This window comes from Poecilia latipinna, unplaced genomic scaffold, assembly GCF_001443285.1.
Source record: "Poecilia latipinna isolate Pla-1442-1.1 unplaced genomic scaffold, P_latipinna-1.0 Scaffold162, whole genome shotgun sequence".
Taxonomy (NCBI): Eukaryota; Metazoa; Chordata; class Actinopteri; order Cyprinodontiformes; family Poeciliidae; genus Poecilia; species Poecilia latipinna.
The window spans coordinates 105778-119099 of NW_015112778.1; the positions used below are offsets into that span (position 1 = coordinate 105778).

Genomic DNA, 13322 nt, shown 5'->3' on the forward strand with positions numbered 1-13322 from the left:
AATATACTTCAGCCACATTTTGGATGTGTGATAAAAATGTACTATCGTAGTTAAATTATTATTTTTGAAAAGATACATTTGGTTTTTGTGGGCATTTTGCACCCTGCTGCTTGAATTCTGACTGCATTTCTACCAAATGTGATTCTGACCATCAGCTGCATTTTGACTTAGATGGAGCTTATTCAAAGGAAATCATGAGGTAACATGTTGACTTTAATGACATTACAGATAATTTCATTTCATTCCTGTAATGCTAGCATTAGGGCTCCTACACAGTCTGGAAAGGTCTGGCATTTCCTTCGACTATTTTTCATTTCTGGGAAGACATGGAAAAATACAAAACTACAGATAAAAAATGTTCTGCTGTTTTTCCCCCTCCCTTATTTTTAAATTGACTTGTATTTACATATTATTCAGCTTTGAATTGTCAAATCAAACCCAGATTGTTAACACTTTATTTTATTTGACCTACTGTCCAAATGCATACTAATTGAAAAAAATCAAAGAAACATTTTATTTTTTAAACTTCAAACCAAATTCAGTTTGAACTGGACCTGTGCTCCTTAGGCTAAGTGTTATTAAAATACCAAACTGCTAACAAAGCACTGCCATAATTTGGAAATTTTACAGATAAAATAAAAAGGTCAGAGTTCACAAAATGAGCCTTCAGAAATGATTCTCAGAAATATCCATAATATCCAAAATGTTATGGAAAAGCAGAATAAAGTCTAGATATTTGAGTCGGTAAATAAAAGTTTGAAATGATAAATATGTGGAAACCCTGCGAAGCTGAACCACAGATAATACAGAAGGTCTTGGAAAAGAAGTAGATTTGATTGAATACATTCAAAACCAGAATTTATTCATTCCTTTGGCAGTAAATGCATTTTTTAATACCCTTTGCTGCTTCAATTGTGTAGTATTTCTGTAGTTTTTATATCTGCTGTGCTATGTCACCATGCCAACAAGCAAGTTGTTTACATGATGTGGCTCTGGTTAAAGTTTTCTAGAGATCTAAAAAATATTTCAAGTCATTTTACAAAATTAAAAGAGAAGATGGAGGGAAGAAGGGCAACAGTTATCAAGGAAGAAGTTTAAATGTCAGGACATGTGGAAATGGGGATTTGAGAATATGCAGGGAAACAAATTAAACATCTCGGAGCTCCTCTACTCACCTTTCACTTTATATCTGCAGGCTGAGCCCTCAGACAGAGCGGCAGGAGTAAAGGTGGAGGGGATTGTCATGCTTGCTAAAAACAGCCGCTACAAACCTGGACAAGTTGCTAAGAATGATCCCTCTAATCCCTGAATAATAAACTGTTAGCTGAAAGTCTTTGTTCCCGTTGTCATCAAGCATAGCTCCGCCTGCGTTACCTGCCAGCGCTGCACGTGATGTCATCCCCGGAGCTGTTACCAGGCTAACATAACACAACACTGCAGCGACTTCGGGATGAGCTTAGAAATATTCAGCCGCTCCTTGGTTCACACAGAGAACCCGGCATTTTTGATGGCTAATTTTTATTTTATGGAATTTTATTTTATCAGTTTCGGCTTTATTTGAAACAGCATGACTTCCTTTCCGGGATTTCTAAAGGTATGATTAAAGTCAAAAGTGGAGCTGCAGCATATTGGAAAAAATTGACAATACAAAGAAATTTTTTTAACCCTGCAATATGGGGGAAAAAAAATACATGAATTTTCACCATCTGATCTGAATAGCGCCTTCGGTTATGCTATTAACAAGATGTTAACAATTAACCAGCAGGTTTACTCTTGTTAAACCTGCGCGATATTAAAATATCCTGCACTGACAATAACATTGGTAAATAATATGATGACTAAAGCAGATGCCATATATGCCTATTTCCTGTCCCTATCTGAGCTTCCTGCTCTCTGTGACCTTTAGCATTTTGGGCGACGTCATTAGTGTTCAGTGTGAACATCTGCTGCCCTGAGACTCTGTCCAACTTGCTCAATATTACCTTAGCATGAAACATGCAGGTTCAAAACACTTGGAATATATTCACCGACAGTTACTGCTCTCCAAACACTCCTTTAGGACTGAAGGGATTAACTGGGATTAAAGGATGAATCGGGATTAATCGATTATTGAAATAATCGCCAGCTAATGTAGTAATTGATTAATCGTAAACTGGAGTCTACAGACCCAAAAAAGCCATTTGCTGAAAGAACAGCAGACTCAGAGCAGTAATTAAGTTAAAATGTACAGAAAATATCCACATTTTGGCCTTAAAATGAAAAAAACTTAGATCTGTAAATATATTCTACCCTGAACTCAAGCAGAATAGTTTTGGCTTCACCTGGTTCTGATTCTGTAAAAAAAAAAAAAATCCTATTAAGCGCCTTTTGTTATTCAATTATTAATCAGTTAATCCAAATAATCAACCGATCAGCCATACCTTATATTGATGTTCAGTCAAGCAGAAAGGCCTGAGCTTTTTTCCTTAAACTGCAGACCTATCCTCAAGCATTCACTAAAGGAATGCTGTTTATGCATTTTTGGCAATAAGATGTTCTTCTTGTTTATTTGCATATTTTAATGTATTTCTAATATACAAATCTGCAGAATGAGACTTTAAAAAATAAAAATCTGAGTAGTCGATTATTAAACTAATCATACACTGATTTGCGACGTGAATGTTGCACACACTGATTGCAATCGTGATATATTTTGAAGTCCAAGTGAAGTCATGAAATCTTGGGATAGCTTGTTAGGCCTGCATGTCACTGAAAGATGCATGATTTAACCAATGAGGTGGCCTCAAGACTCCTGTTGTTCAGAGCCAAACGGCACACACTCAGACTTGAATATGCTGAAGCTGCCGCACACCAACAAACACACACTTGTGAGCATATTTAGTCAAGAGAAGCAAAAAAAAAAAAAGAAAATCCCACAACAAAGTGGGGATTCCTCACCCTCCCGAATGTTCCCGCCAGGCCCCTCTCCAACAGACTGCAGTGTCATCCCGCCCAGTTTCTCTCTTTCTTTTTCTTTTTTTTTTTTTTACCCCTACATTCCTGTGTTCATAACTTTTGGCCTTTCTACACGGATCATCTATTTAAAGAGCGGCATGGCGGTGTGCCGAGAGAGACAGCGAGACAGGTTGTTGCTGGCTGGTTTCTGCGCAGCACGCACACACACACATGCACACACACACACACGCATAGTGGAGGACAGTTTGCAAGATGACTCTAGTTGGCTTGTTTACGACAGAAGCTCCGTTTGGAGGAGGCGGGCGGTTAGGCGAGCAGCAGGGATAAAAATGTAGAAGGGGTTTACTACCCTCGAGAGAGTCGGAATTCCTCCTGAGCCGTTCCCCCATTTGGCTGGCAGTTGTGAAAACAATTGCTTGGCATTTACTCTCTCTGTGCAGATGGAGTCCCAGCTATGAGTCAGCTTTGAGAGCAGCAAGTGGTGGAGAAAGTGGTGGGCTTGTGATCTCTAGTGTGCAGAATATGAGGATACTTCATAAAGGCGGTTGGGTGATGTTGTGGAAACTGCCAAGGAGCTTTTCTTGTGTTTTTCGTCTGCTGCTGTGTGGCAGATGAACGGTTTATTTCTCTCTGCTGTAATGTACTCCATGAAATAAACCTTTGGCTAATAAAAGCACGTCTCTCTCTCTCCTCTTTGTTTCTCCAGGGACGCACAGAAGACGCAATGCTGACGTCCTGAGCTATCCTCATTTCATCTCTCTTCCTTGTCAGTTCCAATACTTGGACTGTTTTCACCAACGTTAACCACTTCCTCCGGCTTTTTTTTTTTCTTTTCTTTTTTTTTTAAATTTTACCCCCGTTCCCTCCTGCCCGGCCTGCCGTCACCATGACGTCGGAGCTGGAGAGCAGCCTGACCTCCATGGACTGGCTCCCTCAGCTGACCATGCAGGCGGCCATCCGCAAGACAGACGCCCAGAATGCCCACGGGCCCGGGATGGGCAAGAAGAGCACCTTACTGGATCACACCACCACGCTGGATCAGGAGGAGGTGCAGCAGCACAAGGACGGCAAGCCTCCGTACAGCTACGCCAGCCTCATCACGTTCGCCATCAACAGCTCGCCAAAGAAGAAGATGACGCTGAGCGAGATCTACCAGTGGATCTGTGATAACTTCCCCTACTACAGGGAGGCAGGCAGCGGCTGGAAGGTAAGGAACAAGAAGCGTGCATGAAATATCGATGGAGCTTGATCTGTTTTGTGAAGCAAGATGGAGAAAACTTTCCGTATCCACATGTCCAGAGCTGGTCCTCTAATAGACTTGCATGGAGTTTCTACAATGTGTTCAATCCCAGAGGCCACAAATGCACATCTTACTTCATTTCATCTTCTTTTCTTTTTTTTTTTTTAACTCATGAAAAAAATTAAAACAATGCCGCAGTTTCCTCCTGCCCAGAATGCTCTACAAATTGATTTTATCATGACATCATGGAGGTCTGAATACTTTTGCTTGGTCTGGATCAACAAGCAAACGGTCACAGAAGTTTTTATGCAACAAAATGTTGCTCTTGTTTCGAGAGGACACTGAAGGGTAAAGGCATAAATGAATGATCTTGATATTTGTTGCCGTCTGGTGCTATTTGCTGTCATTTCCTTTGATTTGTTGACAATAATGGTCTACAACTTCCTGTTTTTACTGCTGTTTAGAGATGAAATATCGACCTTTTTGTTTGTGTTAGGAGATATTTTGTTTTTCTTAACCTGTGGAAGTTATTTCTGGGACCTGCATTTTGCTGAAACCGATGTTGTCCGACTCAAATCATTGTTTTTTGGGTGCGGGAGCATCTTAAACAAAGTGTAGTTCCTCTGGTAATCACCATTGTCACATCCTAGGAAGCTTAGAGAAAAAAAAGGAAAAAACTGAGTGTGCCAAATCACACTAAGTGCCTCACTCCTCTGAATGAAAAACACTGCAGCCCTGAGAGAACCATATGAAGTGTAAAACCCTGGATTAATATTCAGACAAGTGGCCCCTATCTGTGCGAACACAGACTAAATAGCCCATTCATGGGTGGTATTATTCATTGCAGATGCTTTGATAGGAGAAGGCCATTATGCAGAAGGAGAAAGCCAGTGCTGTGTCATCATCTCAAGGAGCCCATGATATACCGAGATGAAGCTATGCTGATTGCCTTTTAAAGGCCCCAGATGGAAATTGATATTAGAATGAGTTTTCCAATCAGTCGACGTTTATTGGAAATAGAATCTTAGGCACTGCTTTATTGCAGTCAGACAAGATGTATGAAACCCATTTCCTTGGGCGACAAGATCTGGCGCGTGGACCTGTGTGTGTGTGTGCTTGTGCATGTGAATGAATGTAGGTGAGGCAGAGATGAGAAAGCATGTGTTGTTATAGATGGATTGATTTTAGCTTTTGTGAAAATGCACGTTGTAAGGAAATTAATTGTTTCATTTTGCAGCCGTTGTTTCCTCTTTTGCCTTCATCATTACTTATTTAGTTGTCAGTAACCCGGCGGCATACGTGCAGTCTTGATTTGAGTTGCAGCCATTTTCACCCAACGCTGATTTCAGCTCTGTGCTTTGTGTGCCACCCACCTTCGTGTGCAGTGGCTTGTTACATTCAGTACTAAATGGTTTTCTGTAGACCTTGGCTTTAGGGTTGCAGTGTTATATTCAACTGTTGTTGTTGGACAAATCCAGGTGCAAGCGCGTATGACCCTTGTTGATCAAACTTTACAAATAAATGCACTTTTTATCAAGATTGCAGCCTCGATAGTCTGGACAATAGTGTGGTCTTCAAAGTATTCAGGTTATCACTCAGAGGATAAAATATAAAGCTTAGACTTACTTGTCATTGCACAAATACACAACAGTGAATTTGGCCACAAAAATATCGTTGCTTGGCTACCGGAGTATACGTTAAAAAAAAAAATGCTGAAAAACTATACAAGGGCGATTATAAATGTGTATAGATATTTAAAAGTGTTACTGGTGGAGGTAAGAAAAGAATATGTATATTTACTTTGCTAAATATGCAGGTTTTCAATAGGGTTCAGTGCAGTGGACTCTTCATTTGTTCCAGAACTGTAACTAAGCATTTTCAGACAGCCTTAGTAATGGAGTTGAGCAATCTGATGGCTGTTGACACTTATAACACACTCTTGGCCACAAAGCTATTCCTGAATACAGTTATTTATTTTAGAGTCTACTAGTTTCAGAATTAGTCTACTGGTAGATCACTTGTTTATTATTAATCAATATAATATAATAGGCACGTAACTTATCATTAGCATCAGCTCATAAATTCAAACTTCATACAGAAGTAAGGATGCACAGGAGAAAATCCCAATCAGCAGATAAGATCTCAAAGAAAACCAAAACCTGGCCATTAAAGGCGTTATCGTTGCACATCATTCTTTGCAACCTTCTGCAACAAAAGGAGTGACTAAATTTCCTGGTTGCTAGGCAACATAGCCACTACATTTAGTTCTGCGCTAGCTACTGATTTCACAGGAAAGTTTCAGACAACAGCAAACATGGTAACAGTGGAGGAAATCAAGATAATGTGTATTCTTAGAAAACCATAACCAGTCAGTACAGTAGACTGAGAGGAGGAGACGGTCAGCCATTTCCATCTTCTTCATTGCTGTCGCTGATTGAACCTGAGCTAAAATCTTGGGCCACATGATTATTTGTGGTTTTGCGCCGTTTGGTGTCCTGTTTAAGCTGAAGATTTTCACACTGTGGGAAGGATTTTTACAAACATATCTTGAGTATCACAACTTTAGCAGCTGCTTTGTCATGTTTAATATGTTTAAGGTTATTTATTTTATTTTTTTTTGCATTTAAAATGCAATTGACTGCGATCGACATACACTCTTGACTGGTTGACATTTGGGGTCTCTACCATTGCATTCCTACCAACATATGTTGATATCCTTTGCATAGTTGGGTGTATAAATTAAAAAAAAAAAAAAAGAGCTGACGTAACTGGAATAAGGTTTTTTTTTTTTTTTTTTGTAAAAGTGTAAGTCACAAAATTAGTCAGTGGTGGTGCAGTTTGACGCTCCTGCAGTGCTTTCAAGTTTAGTTATGGCTTGCACAGATCGTCAGATTCTAGCCTACAAGTGGGTTGCAAATGTAGAAATGGCCCGCACATTAAAAGTGTGAAAAACCACATCACTCTAACCAGGATGCTGTACAGCTCAGGAAACTGAAAGAGCGGTAAGGAGATGCGCTCATAGGCTCTAGCCTGCGTCACCCTTTTTTCTTTTCTTTTTTTTCCTTTTTTTCGTAATTCTTGTTAATGGCGTATTTTCCCTGTCAGTTATTCTGAGAAATCAAACGTGTAAAACCATGTGTTTAAAATATGAATTACTCTCAACACACAAGATGTTTGAATGGAATCTATTATTAGACGTTTTATCCTCGAGGCCTTTGAATGGACTCCAATAGCCTTAAGTTTTGTTTTTACTCCTTTTAAGCACCAAGATACGTTCCTCTTCACATCATCTGGAAATTACTTTTGCACAGCTGTAAAAGGTTTATGACAATCATAACTTTCACAGCACCAAAATGATGTGTTATTCTGCAGCATGCATACTGTATTAGCATTCTCCTTGCAGCTTTTCCCTGATATTACTCCACCGATAGCCTGACTGAGTATGCATGTTAGTGTGTGTAATTAGTTGAAAGCGAGCATGCCAGGATGGGGTGAATGTAGGTCGGATATAGTCATCGCTCTTCTGTTCCCCTGGAGATGCCATTCGCAGCAATTTGAGACTCGGCACACGCACACACACAGACATGCGTCAGTTCTGTATGATAATGCAAGCTGTGCCTGTGAGATGAGACCTGGCTAATCTGGACATCAGCAACCCATTTAATCTTCTCAACACAACTCCATTAGCCTCCGCTTTTAAGAAATATCAATAAGTGCCGTCAATAAAAACATATAATTCATCAAGGTCAAAAATGTGAACAGTGTTTTGTTTTTTTGTTTTTGTTTTTTTTTTCTTCAAGAAGCGAGGAATATGCGCCCGGCATGTATGAGCAAGCAATTAGTGGCTGATTTTCCTCACACCCTCTGCAGCTCTCGGAGGCGCCTTTGACTGATGTTTTGCAAGTTTGTCTGAGCAGCCTCGTGCGTGATTCAGCTCATACGCTGCAGCTTCCTTCATGTGAGGCACACCGTTTCTGAAAATCTGCCAGATTGCTTTAGTACTTCACATGCAAGGATTTCTAAATGCATGTTACCAAAAGGAGCATCTGCTTACAGCCATTTCCTGTAGTGCAATATGGAAGGAGCGTTTTGTCACAATAAATATTTGTAGCGCTGTCTTTTCAACTTCAAAGCCATTACATGCAATGGAAGCTGACCCAGAAATTAACTTTTAATCTCAGGAGCAGTCTCCAGCACAGGGTCAGAAAACTATGTATCCCTTCATATCAGTATGTCTTAAGAAAAAAAAATGAAGAAATGATGTACTTGAGTTTGCATTCTGGAATTTCTCGTTTGATGCATTTCCAATTGAGTAAAATATATGAAAAAAAAAAGTCTCGCTATGAATTGAGTAAACGGAATAAGTGCTGCCTAAAGTTTCCAAATGAGTTGTCAGAAGTTTCAAATCTGGTCTTTGTCATTGTGAATGCAACCATGCGTGTCAGAAATGGTTAATCAGCACTTGAGCTACACCTGGTAATGGGGCAAATGTTGCATAAAGGCTCTGCAAGTGAGGGGGGATCCACCGATACTCTGACTGCAGCAGCATGCTTTATGGAGGGTAATATGGCAAAAAAAAACAAAAACAAAAAAAACCCGAATTTTATTCAGATGATTTCAGTGTTTTTTATGGTCACTGAAGCTTAATTGCGTGATTTTTTTTAATAATTGTTCACAAATCCATATTTTGAACCCTTTTTTTTGGTTAAAAATAGCTTAATGTACTGAATTTGAGAGCCACATTAACAAGAAGCCACATGAATTTATATTCTGAATCTAAAACAAGAAATTCAGTGATTTTATATTTCTAAAAAAAAAAAAAAACATCCTGCTCCAATCTCCACCTCTGTTTCTTTTTTACTGTCTAAAAATGTGAAATGCTAAAATAAAAGAAAAAAAGAGAAAAAAGTGACAGTATATGTGATTTCTTTTCTGGTGAATTTCCTACCAGTGCAGAAACGAGATAAAAAAAAAAAACCCTCTCTGAAATGTTGACCTCCGCACTCATCTGAAACCTTCCCTCGGCTCCTCGTGGGCTCTCTTCAGGTAGAAAGTGTAAATTCCCCTCTGCATTTCTTCCAGGTGAAGAATGCCAAATCAAATCTAAAGCAATTCTCAACCAGTCTGAAAATGCTTGAAATGTTTGCTGTTGAACTTGAACCGCTGAGGAGATTTTTGCTGCTGGCATGACTTTATTATATATTTTTTTTCTCTCTCTTTTGCACCTGTGTACAGGAGAAGAAAATTAGTTGGATGAGAAACTAGGTTGCCGTTGATTGCTCAACAAACTCTGAATCCCGCTCTGCTTTTTCCACTGAAGGTCTTCAGCGCTTGCATGATCTTGATAACTGGGAAGTCTGCAAGTAGTTGGGCGTGCAGATACGGGGCGCAGAGCTGTCTTCTGCATTGGTCCTGGACTTCACTTTGATCTCATTATAAAATGCAAATACGCAGTACCCTAAACAGATCAAAGGTTCAACTTCCTATTGGATCTGAGGCTTAATAATAGCAGCCTGGGGCAGCGCTCTATTTTTCTAAAAAGTGATTTTTGGGTAGCTACTGGTCCTCCAGGACATTATTTACTCTGGAGATAATGTTCCAGCTTCTGACTGGTGGCTTGCCAGGGCTCAGAAAATCCTTGCTGCATTTGCTTATTTGAATAAGATTGGGAAGGTATGAGCATTTGTACCTTCTGCCTCCATTTCCCACCTCAAGCTCAGGTTTGCAGCCTAAAATCTAAAAGTGTAAAATTACTTCAGTGCTCATGCTGACTCTGATACGTCTGTCTGCTCCGTTAGCCAGGATCATCATTACGCTGTAAAGCGTGCATTTACATTTTAAGGACTTACTTGTGTGGATTTTTTTTTTCAAAGGACAAGTAGACACATTTTGGGGAAATGTTTTACTTCCTAGCTTCCACAATCCAAAAATTATCCGTGTTTTCCTGAAAATGTTTCTCTATGTTGGAAAATCACTGAATGAATTCAGAAACAAAAATCTTTCTGAACTGCATGCTGCATAAAATAAAAGTTGTAATTTCTTGTGAAATGTTTAGTGAGGTATTTTTAGTATGTTTAATCAGTTTTTTTTCTCTGTGTAATTTATCTTTGGGAAAAAAAGATGACATTTTGCTATTGTGCTAATTTTGGCACATTTACAGGACCGTAAATCATGGGAATTTTGATTTATGTGCTCTGTTGTAGTCAAATAAACAAAACCACACATTACACTGCAAAACAAAAGTCTTACCAAGTATTCTTTGCTTAGTTTGTTGTACAAATAAAACATAAAAAAACAAACTTAGACGTATCTTGTAGAAAGATACTGGCTTGTTTTAAGTCTATAATTCACTAAGATTCACCGGCAGATTATTTCACTTGCAAAAAATACTTTTTTCATACAAGTGAAAAATATCGAAAACTAGGAACTAGTATTCTTTGACAAATATATAAAAATTATTGGCTTAAAACAAGCTCCGACATAATCTTGCTGAAAAGTTATCTGTAAGTTTGTTTTGGCTCATTTCTTATTTGCACAAAAACTAGAAAAAAATACTTTATTTTGTTTTTGCTGTGTAGTTAAATCCAGTACTCAGTGATGCATTTAAATTGTTTTTTTTTTTTTCGATTGTCGTAGCTAATAAAAACCCTGCATTCAGTTTTCCAGTGAGATTAAACCAATAATAAAAAAGCTAATCTTCCTAAGTAATGGTGACCTGCTCGTGTGTCGTCAGTACTCTGCTGTGGTTCTGTCTGCAGGTTCTTTCAGCCTGCAGCTGAGGTGTTCGGTTCAGGTTGCTCTAATAGCGTCCTGAAGCTCGTCTGCGTCTTTGGCTCTGGTGTCTCTCGTCCTTCTCTTGACTCGGCTCCATAAATTCTCCAATGGGTTTAGGTCGGGTCAAGTTGCTGGCCAGACTAAATCATGCATTTTAAACCAGGTATTTGACTTTTTCGCAGTGTAAGCCGCTGCCATGTGCTGCTGGAAAGTGAAATTGGCGTCTCCATAAAGCTTGTTAGCAGCGGGAAGCATGAAGGGCTCTGAAATTTCCTGGTAGATGCCCGCCTTGACTCTGGATTTAATGAAACGTAGTAACCCAGCATCTGAAACAACCCGTCCCCTAAATTATCAGTGGAGCTTTAAGGAAGGTTAATTTCAAATTTCTTCCAGACTTTTCCACCTTGAATTTTAAATTGAATACTAAACAAACTTTAAACTAAATCAAAGACTTTGGAGTAGTTGGCATCGTCTTAGTTCAGGGTGTAATCAAGGTGAGAGACCCACAGATCTACTTTTCTCACTTTCGATACAGATATCTGTGATTTAGTATTGGCGGATAATGATCCATTAAAGAAAAACGGCACCAAATCGACTTAAAATGTTTATCTATTTTTTTTAAACGGACATAAATGTACTGAATTACAAATTGATACAAGTCTGCACCTGTACAGCACATTTAAATGCACTAACAGATTCACAAGCTGGTCAAACGGTGCAGTTAGGAGTAAAACAGCCAATATAAATTAAATAGTAAAGAAACTGACAAAAACAATAGGTTTACTAATTTGGTCAAACATGCAAAAACAAACATTTCAAAGAAATGGCTGAGAAAGTATAATTAGGAATTATAAGTATAATGTAAAATAAAATAAAAAAGCATAATGGTGCTCAAAGCATAGAATTAAGTTGAATAGATCTGCTCTTATGGATTGGCCACATTGTCACAGAAAGCCAATCTTGATTTTTTTTTATCTTTTATTTTTTCTCCAGTATCAGGGCTGAGAGATATTATTGGATCGGTGCATCTCTAGTCTGGGTTCAGCTGTTTCTGTCATGGCTTAAGGAACGTGACGGCCGCAGCCACAGTCTATGTCTTATCAATCTACTCTAAGCTCTTAAATCAGCTTTGCTTAAAAAATGCTGACAAACCTGCAATTACCCTGGAAAAACACAAAATCTTACCAAGTATTTTTGGTCCAGTTTCTAGTGCAAATATTTTAGATCATTTGAAATGAGACTAACTTACAAGCAAATTTCTTTAGCAAGAAATAGAGGCTTATTTTAAGCAAATAATTCTTTAGTCTGGATGAGAAAGTCCTAGTTTCACTGGCAGATAAATTAACTTGAAAGATATATTTAGTGAAATAATCTGCCAATGGAACTAAAACTTTTTCATCAATATTAAGAAACTATTTACTTAAAACAAGCTCCCATTTCTTGCTAAAAATTTTCTTGTAAGTTAGTTTTATCTTATTTCGAGTGTACAAAGATATTTGCACTTGAAACTAGACCAAAAATACTTGGTAAGATGTTGTGTTTGTGCAGCGTATGTCTGCTGCTTGTTCAGCTTTTCTACCACAGATTTTCCTTCCACTCATCTTCTCATACTTGAACACAGTCACCTTCTTCAGCAGTCTGTCTGTGGCGTGCCTTCGCTGCGGAGGGTGTCGGTGATTTTCTGCTGGAGTCAGCAGTCTTCCAAACGTTTCTGGCACAACTTCAACGACTCTGAAGGTGAATGGAGAGAAACGGATCTGTTGAGGTGAAGACTCACCAAACCGACTTTATTAACAGACCAACACATTTCAGCTTGTTGACCCAGCAGCTGAAACTTGTTGGTCTGTGAATAAAGTTGGTTTTTTCTCGGTGTTTGAAGTGTTGCAGCCTCACCAAGTCTGCAGTCTTTCCTGTGACAAAACATTCCTGCATAAAAAATACTTTATTTAGTCTTGCGTAGTAATATAGTTTTATGAGGTACTGAATTTAAGGTTTTCAGGAACTGTAAAATCCAGAGGAAAACACCCTTAAGCTACATCCCTCTCTAAGTAATAAAGCTTCACTTCTTGAATTGCATTGCTAAAGTTAATTAGCTTCTAATTTATGGACATGCACCTGCACATTCACCTTGGCTGAAAATTTCAGTCTGCGTTTCAGGCTCTCAAAGCCGTATTTTTAGTTGTTGTCTCAGCCTGAAAAAGCGTCTGCTTGTTGGCCCGGCACAGACTTTTTTTTATTTATTTATTTATTTTCAGTTTGTGGGAGAGGTAGTGATTCACTCGGCAGCTCGCTTGATCCCGCTGTGAGGCGGGTTCCCGTGTCAGGAAGCTCCAGCCTGGCCACCCGCCCACCA

At 38.9% G+C, this 13322-nt stretch overlaps 1 protein-coding gene across 2 annotated transcripts in view; it reads left to right on the plus strand.

Annotated features, from left to right (window-relative positions):
- foxj3 (forkhead box J3) overlaps nt 1–13322 on the plus strand; it is a 109999-nt gene that overhangs the window by 41391 nt on the left and 55286 nt on the right. For both annotated transcript variants that reach the window (XM_015029780.1, XM_015029781.1), the window contains exon 2: nt 3662–4162. In XM_015029780.1, the coding sequence (XP_014885266.1) occupies nt 3842–4162 (321 nt within the window). In that variant the 5' untranslated portion in view covers nt 3662–3841. The remainder of the gene's footprint in view (nt 1–3661; nt 4163–13322) is intronic.